We start from the raw sequence: 18,974 nt of genomic DNA on the forward strand, positions 1-18,974 counted from the left end.
GGCAGAGAGAGAGAGAGAGACGCAGAATCCAAAGTAGACTCTAGTTTCTGAGCTATGAGCACAGAGCCTGACGCAGGGCTTGAACCCATGAATCACGAGATCATGACCTGAGCCAAAGTCAGACGCTCAACTGACTGAGCCACCTGGGTGCCCCTAAACGCTTTAGTTTCAATCTTCACAATAATCCTATGCAAAAAGAACTGTTATTATTCCAATTTTACTGATGAGAAAACAGAGGCTTAAGTTTCAGTGTTAAAGGTCAGAGAACCAATGAATGGGTGGAACTCAGACTTGGGAGTTCAGGTTCTAATCACCGCACATACCTTCCTCCCCAAATATCTTGCAGGTTGTTTCCATACTGACAAAATGAGGCATACCGTATTTAAAATATCAAAAGCCCTGGGGCGCCTGGGTGGCTCAGTCAGTTGGGCGGCCGACTTCGGCTCAGGTCATGATCTCGCGGTCCGTGGGTTCGAGCCCCGCGTCGGGCTCTGTGCTGACAGCTCGGAGCCTGGAGCCTGTTTCAGATTCTGTGTCTCCCTCTCTCTGACCCTCCCTTGTGCATGCTGTCTCTCCCTGTCTCAAAAATAAATAAATGTTAAAAACAAAACAAAAAAACAAATAAAATATCAAAAGCCCTAGGGGCGCCTGGGTGGCTCAGTCGGTTAAGCGGCCGGCTTTGGCTCAGGTCATGATCTCGCGGTCCGTGAGTTTGAGCCCCGCGTCGGGCTCTGTGCTGACAGCCTGGAGCCTGTTTCAGATTCTGTGTCTCCCTCTCTCTGACCCTCCCCTGTTCATGCTCTGTCTCTCCCTGTCTCAAAAGTAAATAAAAAACGTTAAAAAAAATTTAAAAAAAAATCAAAAACCCTAGTATTTAAGTTAAAAGATGATAGAACCCTTCTCCTTGGGTTTTCATGGTTCCAAGCTGTAAACTCTGTCTTAGGTCACATGTAAAAGCAAAGACACCAATCATAATTAACGCCCAGGTCTCAATCATTCTGTCCTTCAAGGAAGCAAGCTCTTCTAACAGACATTTACATAAAGGCCTAGCTCCTTGAGATCTTACCTGAGGAGGCTCTGGGACAGGAAGGACAAGTTCAAATTCACTTCAAGAAACAAGGACAAGGGCAAAGCCAATGCAAGCAACCGAAAGAAAGCCAGTGTAGCTGGAGTATAGAGGCTCTCCATGTCCCCTGGTGATGACGAAGGAGAATTTAAGACAACCAAGTTTTTCAGCTAGGTCTGTATTGTAAGTTTGCAGTTAGTGGCCCTCTCGATTACCACCCTGGCTCCAAACAGCAAAAATATACAAAGTTACAAGCATGTAGGGTATGTGGGGGGGGTGGGGTCTGTGTGTGTGTGTGGGGGGGGTGTGGGTGTGAGATTAAAAAAAAAAACAACAACACAAGATTAAACATCTCTGTCGCTCAAACACAAAATAGAAAGGCAAAGGATGCTGTAGACAGACTGTCCAGGAGCCCTATTTCTGTGGGTAAATGGGGCTAAAAATGTCCACAGGAAAAGGCTGGGACCTGAGCTGGCCTCACTGCTGGAAATAAGCAAATAAGGAGGGGGAGCTCCACACCACAATGAAAGGGGGCTTGAAAACTCCTTATCCTGGGAGGTGGCAGGAGGCAGACCACCACCAGACTTGGCCCATGTGTGCTGGCTGCTGGTGGATCTTGGATATTCGATCATCGATGTGGAACAGAAACCCCCAACTGCAAATACAACACTTGGCTCTGAACCGGGGTCCCCAGAGGTAAGAAGCAGGAAATAGCAGATCCCTAGATACGGCAGGGTGAGTAGCAGAGAAAGAACACGGAGAGGCAAACTCAAGATGACACTCTAAACCATAATTCCAAAGCATATGAGAAAAACCAGCCTTTTAGAGGGTCCATTACAGTCAACATCAGACTTCTGCACCACTCCCCCATGAAGTGAAAAGAACAGAACTAGCTAATAGTGACTTTAAACTGGGGCTTTAAAAACAAGTAGGTTGGGGGCACCTAGATGGCTCAGTCAGTTAAGCATCTGACCTCTGCTCAGGTCATGATCTCATGGTTCATGAGTTCAAGCCCCATGTTGAGCTCTGTGCTGACAGCTTGAGATCCTGGAGCCTGCTTCAGATTCTGTGTCTCCCACTCTCTCTCTGCCCTCCTCCGCTAATGCTCTGTGTCTCTGTTTCCCTCTCTCAAAAATAAATAAACATTTAAAAAATTAAAAAATGGAAAAATAAAAAAAATAAAAACAAGTAGGTTGTTGCACAGATTATCAGATTTCAACATTGCTCACATTAAATTTCTTTTTTGTTTATTTTGAGAGAGAGAGAGAGAGAGAGAGCCCCTCCTCTTAGTCTTTATGGCATAAGCTCAAAAGAGTCCTTTGAAAACCAAAATTAATCAATTCAAATAACACAGTAAAAGAAGTTTCTGTGGTATTCAATCGTAGGATGTCACTGCACTGTTCCAATTCCTCTGGTGTTATAAGCACTGGCCATTGAAATGAATCATGTTCTTGGAGCACCTGGGTGGCTCAGTCGGTTAAGCATCAGACTCTTGATTTTGGCTCAGGTCATGATCTCACATTCATGGGATTGAGCCCTGCATCGGGCTCTGCACTGACAGCATGGAGCCTGCTTGGGATTCTCTCTCTCTCCTCTCTCTCTCTGCCCCTCCCTGCTCCTTCTCTCTCTCTCTCAATAAATAAATGAGCTTTAAAAATAAAAAAATAAATGAATCATGTTCTTTCTCCTTTTATCCAAGAGGGAGATATCAGTGGATGCTACTAGGTGCAAAGGGTGAGGGAAAGATCACATATTCAACCTCTAATCCCAATCAGAATTTTGGCCAGGGAAAGAACCACCCCCCCTACCCCTCCACCCCCATGGAAAGCTGGCAAGGAGGGCGAGCATACAGCTACCCTTACGAAACTGGAACTCCAAAAGGAGTCATGATGCATTAGCCAAGGACTAATTTTAGCCTTTTTTTTTTTTTTTTTTTTTAATCAGAGACAGAAGTGATTACTGTGCTGAAAAAATTTTTCTTCCTAAACCCCTCACAGGAGATCTTGGAGGGCTCCGTGAATGTCCAGCCTCAGGCAAAATCTAATGTGTCTACAATCACAGATTCTGATGACATGAAGCAGCACCATGAGGTGGCAAGCTCCATGGCCCAGGCAGTGTTCAGACGGAGAGACCCGTGATGATGTGTCATAAATGTGCGGACGTGCCTGCCGTGGGAGGTCGCCTGATCGGTGCTTCCAAATCTGGAACCAAGAACTCTCTGGGACAATTCCTAGGCCAGCACTTCCCATGAGGGAAAGATAATGCCAACACAGCCAGCAGATGCTGCAAAGGCTCAGAGGCCATTTTGACTGTGAAGCCACAACTTCTTGACACAACTTCTCTCTCTACTGAACTTATGGTGGTAGAATTATAATGATTCATCTGCATTTACCGCCACTGACCTAAAACCTGCGAGTTCTGCCAACAGATTTATTAGAAAGAAAACCAAGAAACAACATAGAATTACAGCTGACAGTTATTTAGGAGTTAATGATTCAGTTCTTTGCTTCACTTCTTTCTTCTTCCTACTTAATACCTTTTGACCACTGCTCTGTGGATTCGATTCCCTCATCCATGAAGAAATAAAGCAGGTGAGACTCAAAGTCACCAGCAGGGCAATCTGTGCTTGGAAGCGGTCGTAAATGACTTATAAAGGGAAGGAAGAAGAGGGCAAGAGGATATTAAACTTGCTGGAAAAGTGATTGTGGGGTTTTTTTGTTTGGGTTAGTAGGGTACAAAGGAAAGTGTGGACTCTGGAGTCAGACTGAGCTGTGGTTTCTTATTCTGCTACTTACTAGCTGTGTATCCTTGGGCAAATAACTCAGTTTGTCTGACTCATCTTTCTCATGGAAAAAAAAGAGATATTAATATCTGTGTCAGAGGACAGTTCCAAGGATTGGAAGAAATAACGCAAAAAGCCAAATACAGTTCCTTCCCATCTGGTGAGCACTCGAGCTGCATTATTAAAATTACCTGAAGTTTGGGGCGCCTGGGTGGCTCAGTCGATTAAGCATCTGACTCTTGATTTCGGCTCAGGTCACGATTCCATGGTTCATGAGATTGAGCCCTGCATCAGGCTCTGAGCCTACAGTATGGAACCTGCTTGGGATTATCTCTCTCCCACCACCCCCCCTCAGCTTCTCCCCTGCTTATGCATGCAAGCTCTCTCTCTCTCTCTCTCTCTCTCTCTCTCTCTCTCTCCCTCTCTCTCTCTCTCAAATATTTTTAAAAATTACCTAAAATTTACTCTTCTCATATAATTAAGGTATGACTGAAAGCAAATGCTATTACACTGAATAGTAGAGGTTCCCAAGTAAATGTACACATCTTAATCTGCAAATTTCTTGGTATATGTTTGCATCTTAAAATTTGCACTGGTTAAACTTTACCTGTCGACTTCCCTGCTTGGAGGAGCAGCTACTGGTGCTCCTTGAAGGTGAGACCAGTTTTTGAGACACCCCAAGGTTCTTCTCATCACTCATCCTGAACAGCAGGTCACTTGGCCTCGATGCAAATCAAAATGCCATCCGAAGACAATACAGGAGAGTACAGAAGTCCCACACAGGCAGGTGGCTCAGTTCTTATCCAATATGTTTTAACAGCATTTTGGATGACCCGGAGGAAATCTCTAAAAGCAAAAGAAAAGGATTACAGAAAGGTCAGAGGAATCAGACACCATCTATGATTAGCCACTGATTCTCTACAAGTGGTTTGTCTACACTACAGATTACAGAGCCAATTTTAGCCATGTCAGGAGCTGTGAAGGAAAAGATGTTTTACACCCATCTTTTATTGGAAATCATGTATAGGTGGTTCGTCATGTAGCTTTGCGATATGGCAGAATTACGAACACTAGTAAGAAAAACATGGGTCCAGACCCACACAAAATCAGTATATACAAACCATCCCAAACCACTGTGAGATACCTAAGCATCATTTTTTAACTGGAAAATAACAAGTGCTGGAGGAAACTGGAACCCTCGGGCATTGTTGGTAGGAATATAAAGAGGTACAACAGCACAGCTGGAAGCAGTTTGGCAGTTTTTTTTAAGTTAAACACAATCATCTGATCCATCAATTCTACTCCTAGGCACATACCCCCAAAGAACTGAAAACAAGTATTCAAACAAAAACTTGTACAAAAATGTCCATAGCAATGCTATTGGCAATAGCCAAAGGCAGAAACAACACAACGTCCATCAAGTGACGAATGGATAAACTACCTATGGTATACACTATGGTCTGAATTTTGTGTCCCCCCACCCCCACCCCTGCCCACCACCAAATCCCTATGTTAAAAATCCTAAGCCCAATGTGATGCCATTAGGAGGTGGGGCCTTTGGTGGGCAGCTAGGGCCTGAGGACACCGCTCTTATGGGTGGAATCAATGCCCTTATCAAAGAGACCACACAGAGCTCCCGAGCAGATACAATAAGTCTGCAACCTGAAGAGGTTTTGGGCTCCCAGCTTCCAGAACTGTGGGGAATAAGTTTCTGTTGCTGTCTGTAGTATTTTGTTATAGCAGCCCGAATGGACTAAGGCTGTATATCCATACAACAGAATATTACTCAGGAATTAAAAGGAATGAGGTAGTGATACGTGATATAACATGGATGAACCTTGAAAACATTATGCTAAGTGAAAGAAGCCAGACACAAAAGGCCATATACATATGTTTCTGTTTATACGAAATACCCACCGTGGGAAAATCCTTAGAGGCAGAAGGCCAAGTAGTGGTTGCCGAGGGCTGGGGGAATCGGGAAACAGCATATGACTATGGGGTTTCCTTTAAGGGTGATTAACTACAACTAGATAATGGTGATAGTTGCACAACACTGCGAATTACTAAATGTCACTAAACTGTACACTTAAAAATGGTTAAAAATTGATTTTATGTGCATTTTACTACAATTAAAAAAAATCTCTGTTTTTTGAGGGGATGGGGTGGAGGATTTGTTCTGCCAAGGGTTTCGGAGACATCTTCTCAAAACACTATTTCATTGTGTGACACAACTGTAACGGCAAACAGAATTTCCCGTATCATCTATTAGTATACTAGTAATTGAAACGATAATCATCTGTGGTGTCCACACTACTTAACGGCCACATCCTAGAGTAAGAGTTTCCCATAAACATGATCTCTTTTAATCAACCCTTTGATGGGAGGGGATTATCTCACTTTTCACAGTAAAGTGAACAAATCTTAAGCACACAGACATCTATCAGAAAAGAAACTGAGTCTCTGAGAAGTTACATAACTTGCCCAGTCATGCAGCTGCCAAGAGACTGAATTCAGGCTAGACCCCAGGGCTTTAACCTTGCTGTCGGAAGTGAGCGTGCTTTAATAGTCAGGTCTGGCGATACACGCTACTGCCCAACTCTGCGACCTACAGAACTGAGGAGCTGACGGGAAAGACTCTGGAGGAAGCATGTCATACGCCAGCTTTGCAGAAGTACTGCCCCATCCCTTCCCCCAGCACAGTACCAATCTCTAAGATGGCAGCGTGTCTACGGTGGAGAAGGGGACAGACCAGGGCAGACACAGGCACACCCTTACAAGTAGCTAGCTGGGTTGCCACCTGCCACCTGCCGCTCTTCAGGGGTGAACCTTCATCCACAGCCTTCATCCACAGCCCTGAGTTAAGGGTGACGGACATGTTTGGTTTTGCCTTCAGCAGGCCAGCCTTTTATGTGACACACTAAGTTCAAATAAACTGTACAATTTTCCCAGGCATGTTAACAACAATAAAAAAAAATTACATCCAATCCAAAAACAAATTTTTTAACATTTATTTATTTTTGAGAGACAGAGAGCAGAGCATGAGCAGGGGAGGGGGAGAGACAGAATCCGAAGCAGGCTCCAGGCTCTGAGCTGTTTGTTCGCACAGAGCCCGACGCGGGGCTCCAATTTATGAACTGCGGGACTATGACCTGAGCTGAAGTTGGACGCTCAACCGACTGAGCCACCCAGGCACCCCCACGTAGTCTAATTTTAGAAGAAGGATGTTACATAATTGTCTATCAGCTAGATATTATATCAAACCTTTGGTTAATTATTAAGTACATAATCTCCTGTGCCTTTCATTAACACCAAGTTCTTTAAAACTGAGTATACTAATAAGCACCTGGTGTTGTACGGAAGTGATGAATCACTAAATTCTACACCTGAAACCAATATTACGCTGTCTGTTAACTAACTGGAATTTAAATAAAAGCTTAAAAAAGTGAGTATGTTCGGGTGCCTGGGTGGCTCAGTCGGTTAAGCGTCTGACTTCGGCTCAGGTCGTGATCTCACAGTTCACGGGTCTGAGCCCCACATCATTGGGCTCTGGGCTGACAGCCCAGAGCCTGGAGCCTGCTTCAGATTCTGTGTCTCCCTTTCTCTCTGCCCCTCCCCCGCTCACACTCTGTCGCTCTCTCAAAAATAAATAAACATTAAAAAAAATGTTTTAGATGATTATGCTAAAGCCATCAACTACAACCAACACAATGAGAAATATCAACATCTCAGAAAATAAAGGTACTTGTAGCTGTAGAACTCAATTCCCATGTTGCTTTCATAGAAACCCCCCCAAATCTCTGTATTCATTATTTGTTAGATCCAACAGTAACTAAAACTAAAACCAAACCAACCCCAGCTTCTTCATAAAGTTAGCTTTACTTGTGGGGCACGACTAATTCAAGTCAGAAGCCAGTGCAGTCGAGTTCAAAACTGCCAAGAAAGGCTGTACAGATATATTAATAGTTTGTTTAATAGCATGTTGGCTGTTGCTGTTTAAGAAAGAGAAGAGGAAAAAAACCATGACGGGAAGCCCAAATGATGAACTCTGTGTGTTGGGGGGGGGGGGGTACAGCCATTGCCATGACAACTGATTCCACAGTGGATTGGGAATACCAACCAAGGGTTTCTGTTTGTGTGTGACAGTATTCTTTTCGTGTTTTAAAAAGGTTCTGACAGGGAGAGTGCAGGATGAGGGTTCTTGTATAACAGGTGCAGCAAGAACAGAAAGGAATCCTCAGGGAAAAAAGAGTCACAGGAATCCTGAAACTGCCAAATTAGAAACACAATAACCCTGTCCCAGAGTCAACTGATATATAGGGTCATCTTTATCTCTCAGCTCTGCTGCATTTCCCCTTGGAGGAGAGAGCTACCAAGGCCAGGGCTGTGAGCAAGCCAACCACCATACTCATTTAAGTCGGTACTTAGAAGTAAGGCTTCTCCTCAAGTACAGAAACCCTTTGTGGTGCCTCCTTTTCTCCTTCAAAGAAATAAGAGGGTGGGACTCCAGCCCCTCCCACATCCATCCGGAGTGAGCCTGGGATTATCACCTGGGAAATATGTCTTGTTTCATCAGCCAGAACCTTCCTGCCTCGCCTCATCAGAAATTCAGTTAAAATCACTAGTTAAAATTCAGTTCACTTATGGCTCAAAGGACAAAAGAGGTCAAATTCTGGGGAAAGGACATACTTAAAACACGGTAGGTCAAAGTGTGAGGGCAACAGAGGCCTGAGACTAAGGTGCCCTAGGACCAAAGTGGTCATGGGGAATGAGGTCGTTATTGTGTCCCCCTAGGGGACCCCAAGGGCTGGCCCGGGTCATCGGAGGGAAAACCTTGATGGGAGTCCCAATACAGAGGACCTTAACAAAGAGGGGTCACACTGAAGGTTGGTGTCTTCTACTCCAATTAGCTGACTTCACGGTGCCGACCTAGTAAAATGGGGAGGACAAAGCCTTTAGGGGCGACAGATATAGGCCAGGGGCTGCTGATTCAGGGGTGTATGGATGATGAGGCGGGTACAAAAGAGCTTTGGTGCTTCCATCTCTCCATGACCCTTCCGTGGAAAACCTCCACCTGAAGGGGTTTGTATAAAATATAATAGTTTCCCTGCTCACAAGCTGTGAACATGCTGTGAAGGATAATAATTTATTTCCTCCCTTATTTTTTTTTACTGAGGCATAACTTACATATAGGAAAGTGAACAAATCTTAACCACGCAGACAGCTCTATGAAATTTCACATTTGCAAATACTGAAATAATCACCACCCAGATCAAGAAATAGGACGTGTGCAGGGGCGCCTGGGTGGCTCAGTCCGACTTCAGCTCAGGTCACAATCTCCAGGTTCATGAGTTCCAGTCCCCACATTGGGTTCCATACTGACAGTGCAGAGCCAGCTTGGGATTCTCTCTCTCTCTCTCTCTCTCTCTGTCTCCCACTTGCACGCACTCTCTTTCAAAATAAATAAACTTAAAAAAAAAAAAAAAGAATGTCTGCAGCCTCCTCAGAAGTTTCCTCCATCGCTTGGGCATTGATCTGACAAGTTGGGGGAGGGGGGGCTATCCTCCTGCTGAATGCTTTGTACCTGCCGTCTCTGGCAAGTACCTGTCTGTGCCCCAGGGACGGGCAGCTGGGGCTTCTGTCTAATCCCCAGGGAGAGACTGCTGGGACTTCCCGAACTTACAGTAACAGCTTGTATGACTGCTCATACAACTGTGATGCATTACAGATTTTAGTTTGGGACCTGCTTTCATTTCAACAAACCACCTGTTGCCAAATCCAACAGGTGTGAAAAGCTCAATGTGCTTAGGTCAATTTTAAAAATGTCCTTTGTGTGCTTCTGAGATGAGCTAGGTCCTCTCTCACCATCGCTCCTCACCTTAGGAGCAGAGGGGTCAGGCCCAGGTGAAAATGGCGTTCCAACTAAAAGTCCAGTGGGCATGAGACACGCAAGCATGGGGCTTCCATTAGGGAAAACAGAATTCTGATTTCCACCAAGAATGGGGAAGAATAAATGATCATGGCACTGCCATGCCTTTTGGCAACAAGGCTGATTTTAAGATTTATTTTGGCCATTTTCCCATAAAAAAGAATACATGGTTTAGGAAAAAATGCAAAGGAGACGTACACAGCAAGATGTATGTGCCTTGGAAGCAGCCAGACCTAGGTTTGAATCGGTGCTCCCTTACTATAAACTGTGCACCCTGACAGATGTAGTAACCTCTCTGATCTTTAGGGTTTTTATGGAGGAAATGGGGCATCGTGAGGATTAAATGAAAAATGAGGACGAGGTGTCTGGTGTGGACAGAATAGATACTCCACAGATGTTAGTTCCGTCTCCTCCTCTCCTGGCTCCCTGAAAGTGGCATATACAATACCAAATTAGATCCTATACTTTTCTTGCAACCAAATAAATAAGTACAAACAAATAAGGACTCTATGGAATTTTAAAACATATTAACATTTCCCCAAATCCGTAACACAAGTGTGAACAGATTTTGAAATCAACAAAGCAGCATGCTTACTTTGAACAAGACATAAATGCAAAAAGATAAAAGCCACATTATTAAAAAAAAAAAAGACAGAAAGCCACATTATTCATCATTGGCTTTCCAAGAAACCAACTTAATATTAACTAGTGGGTTTGAAACAGTGGTGTATAACACAGCTATTTTTTATTCTATTAGGCCTGGGGTCTGCACTCACACACTTGGTCATGTTTGGCTGAGAAACAGGTTTTGCTTCCATCCTTGAAAACAACTTGCATGAAGACCAGAGGGCATATAGTTCTAGTTAACTTAAAATTTCCCGGTAAAATAGATCGAAAAATTATCTCCGGAATTAACACCAGAAAAATACATACTGGAATATCCATTTCTGATCTTCTGGTCTTCTTTGGTAAAAGAAAATTATTCAAATCCTGGGTGTTCAAATCCAAATTATCCAAATCCTTAGAAATGATGCCCACTGAAACACCTTGATTTTCAAGATGTTACATGATCAACAGTAGGGCTTTGGTTATTTGGCTCTAAAATCCAAAAATTGATCAGAGGTTTCTGGAAGTGGGTTCTAACCACAACGCCCTCAAATAGCTGATCCTGGACCTCTGTGTTTAATGCCGGCCAATCTGACTACCTGGATGGCTGGCCTGATGCTGGGATGCTGTGACTATCCCTGGGGGAGGGATGAGTACCGAGGCTCATGAGACAACCTCATCTCCAAAGAAGTCTGTCCTAGAGGCTTTTTCATGTAGAGTTGAAATCTGTCTCAGTAGGACACATTGTTCCTAGACCTGCCCTCTGCCATGACAGAGGACGAGATGAATAATTTCTTTTTCATCAACACCTGCATTGGAACCACCACCATCCCTATCCTATCCAACAAACCTTTTCCTCTCCAGAGCACACAGCCACATTTTCATCCGCCATTTTGTATGTCAGATCATTATGATCAGACATCCAACTCTGATTAGACTTCAGTTTGTCTGTGCTTCCCCAAAAATGGTGCTCAGATCTCACAACAAGCTCCAGGTGTGGTCTGGCTCAGAGTAGGAGAGAGAGGAACACTCACTTCCCTTGCCATGTGCACACAGCAACTGTGACCCAATGCCTCAGTTTGTCTTAGCTTTGGGGATACCTATACCTCTTCCTGGCACTTGCTGTCTGGACAGTGTTCTCCAGGACTCTGAAGTGATAGGGACTGTGGAGAAGCTGGGCTTTTCTTTCTGAACAAGACTCCCTCCTTTAGCTGAAATTCAGGACTTGACTATTCTTTTTTATTATCGTCTATCCTTATATTAGTTTTGACCCGTGATTCCAGTCTGTCAAGACATTTCTGGGACCAGTCGCCATTCAGTGTATTTGGCCGGCTTTTCCTCTGTGGAAGCATTCACAGACTGCATAGGCATGTGAATTCTGTCTTCCATCTAATAAATTATACCGGAAGACTTACTAAGAAGAGCATGAAGGGCACTGAAATCCTCTCCATAGCTTGATGTTAATTTATACCTTAATTCACACTTCTGGGTTCAAATGTGCCAACCCACTCTAACCCCCTAACGGTATGGTCACATCCAATTTCTCAAAGTGTCCAGACCCATCTTCTTCTAAGTCTCCGGGATTCTCGTTTAAAATGCAGACTTTGGAAGCTCTACTTTGGATGGATCAAATCAGAGTATCTGGGGATGGGCCTGCTAACCTATATAAGTAACACATTCCTCATGGGATTCTGTGCATGACACAGCCAGTAGTCTTTAACCCTTCTTATTTTACCGAGCCAATCTTTCTGTTTGTGTGTCTGTGATAAGCAGAGTGGATAGGAAGCCCAAAATCCCTTTTATTATTCTAGACCTGTGGTTTTCAAAAAGTGGTCCTCAGATCAGCACCATCACATGGGCTTCTCAGAAATGCAAATCCTCACACCCTATCAAAGACCTGCAGGGTCAGGAGCTAAGGGTGGGACCCAGTAACCCATTCTTAATAAGTTTTCTAGGCAATTTTGATACACAAGTTTAAGAACCACTGTCCTAGGTTAATATGCTACCCATGGCATAGATCCTTGAGGCCTCTGGTATCTATTTGTCAGGAGACTGGAATGGACCCTGAGCTCTCCTCTGAGGAAGATTCTGTCCTGTTGCTTAACTATTCCTTTAAACCAGAGATGGCAAATGCCAGATACACGTGCTTCCAGTCCCCATTCCCATGCTTACTCACCATGGCAAATTTTCTTAAACAACCCTTCAAAAAGCTTAAAGAAGAGAATAGGCCAGATAGATCCTATCCTGCTGAGGCCAACATGGGCATGATGGGGTACATGGAGGCCCCTGCACTCTTTTCTCATGATTAGGAGCCTTCATTTCATGAGACACTAACTGCCGTCTGATTACAAAAGTCACCATATACTGATTTGTCCTTGATCCTCAACACAAAATATCTACACTCGAGGCTCTTGCCAGATATCATAACCTCGAATGCTGTATTGTCCAGACTCTATAGAGCCGTGGATCTCAACTCTGACTACACATTAGAATTATACGGGGAGCTTTTAAAAATGCTAATGACCAGGCCCTATCCATGATCTAGTATGGTGGGGCTAGACTTTAAAAGTCCTAAAACTTCCACAGGTGTCTCTGATGCAGATCCAGAGTTGAGAGGCATGAGTTCTGATCCAAAAACCTAACACAGTGTGTGCACATAGCTCATGCCAGATCATCACATAGAGGAGTTGGTCAAACGGCACTGCCTCATCTCGGAAGAACTTCTTTGCCAGCAGTGCCCTCTGGGCTATGCCCTTGGCCTACAATGAGAGAGGTCAAATATACAAAAACGAACAATCCACCCTATGATCTTAGGAAGCTTTATGGACTAGTGTGATCATTAAAGCCACAAGCTCTGGATTCAAACTGCCTGGGTCCCCAACCATCCGTATTAAGTGGCTTTCAGCAAATTTTGAGCCTCTCTATGTCATCAGTGTTCCATGTGACAAATGGAAATAATGAAAGGGTCGCCCCAAAGGGGCTGTTGAGGTGATTAGAGGAGCTTAGTGTACAGAAACACATGAAAGGTGACAGCCAGTGTATGAACGATGTTGTTGTTACTCTTGTGCACAACATCACAGCGGCTGCTTTTCTCTTAGCATCAGAAAAATAAAAAGGATATTTATAAATATCCATATTCTGTGGGGCATCTGGGAGGCTCAGTCGGTTGAACATTCAACTTCAGTTCAGGTCATGATCTCACAGTTCGTGGGTTCCAGCCCCACGTCTGGCTCCATGCTGACAGCTCAGAGCCTGGAGCCACCTTTGGATTCTGTGTCTCCCTCTCTCTCTGCCCCTCCCCCACTCACTCACATTCTGTCTCTGTCTCTCAAAAAATAAAGCATTTTTTAAAAATTTATAAATATCCAAATTCCTATCCCCCCAACGTTAATAGGTCTCCATCCTTATTTATACAGTATTTTATTTTTATATCTACCATTTTCCTGGCTTTTAAAAAACTTATCTAATAATATCATAGCATACATTTCTTTCTCCAGCTGGCTTATTTTCACTTACAGTCATTACACCTGCACACACTCTAGTTCATTCCTGTAACACGGTTTCATGGTATGAGTCTCCTTGTTGAACTTACTCTTCCTTCGGGTTGTCTCTTTGCTCTTAGAAACAGTGCCGCGGGGTCCACCCATTGTGAGGCTGTGGTGTGATTTTCTAGAAGAGAGAGGACCTTCACAAGAAAATTTCCAGGTCGTGGTGCCACTTCTAAATGACAGGCGTGTTCTCCGCTTTTGGACCCTGGGAACTTATGTACGAGAACATACCCCTCTTTTTCTGGGGTAGCAGGACAGACAGAGTCAGGTTAGTGGCACGCTGCTGCTGAACGACGGTGGCCAAGAAGGGCATTTCTGTGCCTGGCTTACCTTATTGTCACTGTGTTCTAATTCTCTCAACCTCCCACTACTTGCCTGGGTAGTGTGTGTATTCTTGGGAACCACTTCGAGTACTTTATGAAATAAGACAATATTTATATTTAATTTTTATTTTAAGCTAGAAAGTTACACAAGCTGCTGTTGGCAAGATGTCCTGATAGTGGGCAGTTTTCTACTCAGCTCTCTAGGATGCCTCCATGTTGTCTTTCGGGGGAGCTGCAGGCCTCAGCCTGACAGTCCAATTGCCTCGAGATGCTTGGAACAAGTGAGCGGGGAGGGAGGGAAAGACACACAATAACCCCCAGCTCACAGGATTGGAAAGGAGCGTATCAAAGGTACCCGCTGGTGAAGAAAGGGAAGAGGACAATTGGGGGAGATCCTGGTGGCCACGGCTGCTCACGCTAGCCTTTCCAAAGTGTACAGATGGACGACTCAAAGCTGGCAGGGCTTCTAGGACAGAGCACTTGCACACAGATATGGGGAAGGAGGTAAAGGTACCTGCCAAACGATTATTACGAAAAGTCCATGTCCTACAACCTAGATGAATCCCATCCCTACACCTAGATGAATCCCCTCCCAAAAGAGGAGCTTTTGACTCAGACCTTAGTTTTCTGCCTGATTCACAGGGATCAGGAGAGTGGCTTTTACTGCTGGCATGATTTCATGAGGCTGTGTCCTCCTCCCCAGCTACCACATTCTCACTATTTTGCCTCCCAGGTGGTCCCGAGGTGGTAGATCACACGTATTAGTCCGTCCCAACCCTCCCAGAACAAGTTCCTGAGCTCAGAATGACCCTCCCCCAATCCCCACATATCACCTGGCAGAAAGATCTATCATATCTGTGAGGTTTTTAATTTTTGATTCATTTTTATGATCCAGTAACCAAACCACAAGGGGAAACTAGAATAATTCAGGATGACTTGTCTTAAGTAAACCCAAACTGACTCCTTTTCTAAACATAAAACGTTCACCTGATTAGGAATACTACATTAAAGAATTCTGCCATGGATGGACAGAACTCATCTGTATGCAGTTGGGATTCTGACCCCTGGGTGCTTGTGGGAAGATCCTACAGGGTGGTATCATGTCCTTAGCATGCTTTAATCATAAATGTAGGGGTAGGACCTGGGCAGCAGTGGTTTGGTAAGAGTTCCCCAGTAGATTCCAATGTACAGCCAGGATTGAGGACCACTGCTCTGGAGTTTCCAGAAATTTCCTCTCTTTCTAATGATCTTGACAGCATCTACCCATTTTTAGGCTTCTGATACCTATCGCAATCCTTTTCATCCGACACTACTTACTCTCAGAGGTTCGAGAAGACCAAAGTAATTCAGTTTTGGTTTTGGTCTGAACTGGCATCCAGAACCTGTTTCACAGGGCTAGGTACCTATTTCCTATTCCTTCACCTGTCTTGGTTTTCAATTTCCTCTTCTCTATGTGTATGCAGTTCTTTTCATAGTACTTCCCCTTTTGAAAATAGAGGTAGGGGGAAAAAAAGTAGAATTGGAACAATTCTTTTCACTCATGATGTTCTGCAAAGAGCGAGTTTCCACACTCAGAAGCTTACTTTTATTTGTTCATCTGGCTCTGGATATATGTTTTGTAGCTTTTAACCACTTCTTGAAAGCCTCAGCTATTTCCTGACATTAGTTCTGCAGACCTTATTCTAGCATGCTCGTGTAACACCCTTATTCGTTCCTCTTAGCTTTCAAGTGTGGCTCCCTGGCTCCTGTTTTTCTCTCCAGGCACATAGGCATTGACTCAAGTTTGGTCCTTCATCCACTTCCTTCTGTGAGCTTTAGTTCTTAATCATCTCACCCATGCCCCTGACTTTAGTAAGGCAGCTGTCTACCCACTCTGCTATCTTCACCCTCCTCCAGACCACAGCCTGGTGGATGGCCCCTGGATTTGTCACTGGAACATGAAGCCTACTGCTTACTTCGAGAGCAAACTCATCCATCCTTTATGCTGATACCTGGGCTGAGTTCCCAGAAATCCAAATACCTCAACCCTTGCATTATTTTCTCAGTCTTAAAAATTAAACAATCATCAAAACAAGTCAAGAGTTTATCAGAAATTAGTGGAATGAGGGGCGCCTGGGTGGCTCAGTCAGTTAAGCGGCCGACTTCGGCTCAGGTCATGATCTCGCGGTCCGTGAGTTCGAGCCCCGCGTCGGGCTCTGTGCTGACAGCTCAGAGTCTGGAGCCTGTTTCAGATTCTGTGTCTCCCTCTCTCTGACCCTCCCCTGTTCATGCTCTGTTTCTCCCTGTCTCAGAAATTAAATAAATAAACAAACAAACAAACAAACAAACGTTAAAAAAAAATTTAGAAAGAAATTTGTGGAATGCAACTTCCAGTGCTTTTATCAGCACATTCGGCAGCCCCTCTAGACTTACAGTCTCTGGGGAGAAAGCATCATCTGTCTAGTAATCCATAATATTGGTCCTACTACAACAACATTTCTGTGGCTTTTTTCTCTCTTACCCAGAAATTCACCTTTAAGGTCTGGATTTTCATTCGTCTACTTCTTTAAAGCAAAATATTCCCTTCTAGAATCATAGGTTAGCCATGAGAACCACCCTCACCTTCTTGATGAGATGAATCAGACCATCTTATCTATGTCCAAATTTTAATGTTTCCCGTTTATTTTGCTTAGTCCTCATAGGCTGCACAGAGGCCGATAATACACAACCACCCTGCTTCCCAGGTGTGTTTATGAATTGCTAAAGTTCTCCTCTGTTACCGCACTCCCCCTTTGCTATGCCTATTGTTCTCCGTCCAATCAAGTTTTAATGTTTTTTCCATGCCATTAAATTTCAGTTGAACTCTATTGATCAGGATGGCAAATATCTTGCCAAACACGCTCATTCTCAAAGATGCCATGAGGCTTCCCCATAAATAAAATCTGTCTGTCAACACCACCTGTGCTATGGTTATTTGTCCACTTTCTATATCCTCTTCCAACTCACGGGCTACCTTCCTCTGAAAGGTAGAAATACCACATGGCCCCCTCGAGACCTTCAGTTTCCTACCATGACATTACAGCACTAGACATTCATTTGAATTTTTGACAGTTTAGTGTATTTTTAACCAAACCAGTGAACAGGGGTGATAGTTGGTACATCTACTATTTGGGCAGGTTATTATGCATCACTTGGGTTACTGCTCACTGGTATCCATTCTCTCTTTGTTTACTAAGAGAACTCTCAAGTTGTACTTGGCCACAAGGTCATCTGAATAGAAGCTACACTTCCGGCCATCCTTGCAGCTTGGTGAGGGCTTATGACTAAGTTCTTCCAACGAGGTACCGTGGAAGCTGTGCTAACAAGAGATGTGCACACGCTCTCTGCCCTTTCCCCATTTCTGAGGGCTGAGACACGGTGACAACTAGACCCAGAAAATGAAAGTCATTGGTGGAGGATGGTAGTGTCACTGTGCCAGCTCAGGAATAACCATATCTGGACGGTTACATGAGAGAAATAAACTTCCATCTTGTCAAAAACCACTGAATTTGGGGATCTCTCGGTTACGGTGGTTTAGTGCCAATAACGTATGCCATCATTATGTCAGTGATGTAGCATACCTAAAAATTAGGAATCTTGGTCACCTCTGTACCCGTCAACAGAAAGGTACCAACCAGCCATTCCCTGGTCAGCTTCCTGGGCCAGAAACAGGGGCCCCTGAAACACTGGCAGTGAGAATCCTCACAGTTTGACAAAGAAAAGAAAGCTACTGTTTTCCAGTTCTAAGGGTATCTTCTCCTGGAACAACCCCATATTCTTGGGCTTTCGGGCAGAGATCCACTCCCCCAAGCGTTTTTTCTTTCTCCAGCCGGACACCCCGCTTCACGTTGTATGTGCCACTCACCCACGAGGTCCCGAGAGCCGCTCTAGAACAAGATGTTCTGTGTGGAGAAGGTGGAGTCCACAGGTCAACCCCTCCATGCCTGAATGGCACAATCAGAAATGGGCTGTGCTCCCTCCTCCTACAGTGTGGCCACTCTTACTTGGCGTGCCACATCTCAAAGAGAAGAAACACTTATGGATGCATGTGGGCTAATAAAGTTACAGTGAAAATGCAAGAAGCCAAAGGAGAATGGCTACACTGATGAAAATCCAACTCAGTACATGTCTATAAAGTACATACTGAACATCCACAGCTGTGCTAACCCCGAAATGATGGAAACTGAGTGACTGCAGCTGAATGCAAGGAGGAAACCACTCTGATCAAAGAGATAAGATGTGTGTAGATGAAACAAATGAGAACCCAGTTCAGGGCGGGATATCAAGTCGGTGTTGTGGGCAGTCACTGGTGAACAGCTCAGTGGGGTTGGAGTTGTGAGCAAAAGCTTGAAAGAGATGGCCTGCAGGGAGCAAAATGGGAATAGGACCCGACCAGGTAGAGGGGAAGGTGGAGGCGGAGAGGACACCTCATGTAATAGTGCTCAAGCCCGGCTGCATGATGGAATCACCTGGGGGAGTTTCTACAAAATACCAGTGTCACCCCACTCAAACCAATTCATGCAGGCTCTCTGGGATGAGGTCTCGGCCCAGGCGAAGGCATCTGAAAAGCTCCCGAGGTGATTCTGATGCACGGTGAGGGTGGAGAACCACTGCCCTAAATCTTGCATCCAGAAATGATAGAAAGATTTACTCCACAGAACTGCCTTCCTTTATTTTGGCACTAAATTTCATTTTAGTATCTAAC

General features: G+C 44.4%; 1 protein-coding gene across 3 annotated transcripts in view; it reads right to left on the minus strand.

Annotated features, from left to right (window-relative positions):
• The window catches only part of OSBPL3 (oxysterol binding protein like 3), a 176,972-nt gene that overhangs the window by 86,132 nt on the left and 71,866 nt on the right, over window positions 1-18,974 (minus strand). For all 3 annotated transcript variants that reach the window (XM_047095284.1, XM_047095283.1, XM_047095282.1), the window contains one exon: window positions 4,456-4,694. In XM_047095284.1, coding sequence (XP_046951240.1) covers window positions 4,456-4,548 — 93 coding nt within the window. In that variant the 5' untranslated portion in view covers window positions 4,549-4,694. The remainder of the gene's footprint in view (window positions 1-4,455; window positions 4,695-18,974) is intronic.

The sequence above is a fragment of the Lynx rufus genome, unplaced genomic scaffold, assembly GCF_022079265.1.
Source record: "Lynx rufus isolate CCGP_SWC_20201006 ecotype Redwood Valley unplaced genomic scaffold, mLynRuf1.p SCAF_4, whole genome shotgun sequence".
Lineage (NCBI taxonomy): Eukaryota > Metazoa > Chordata > Mammalia > Carnivora > Felidae > Lynx > Lynx rufus.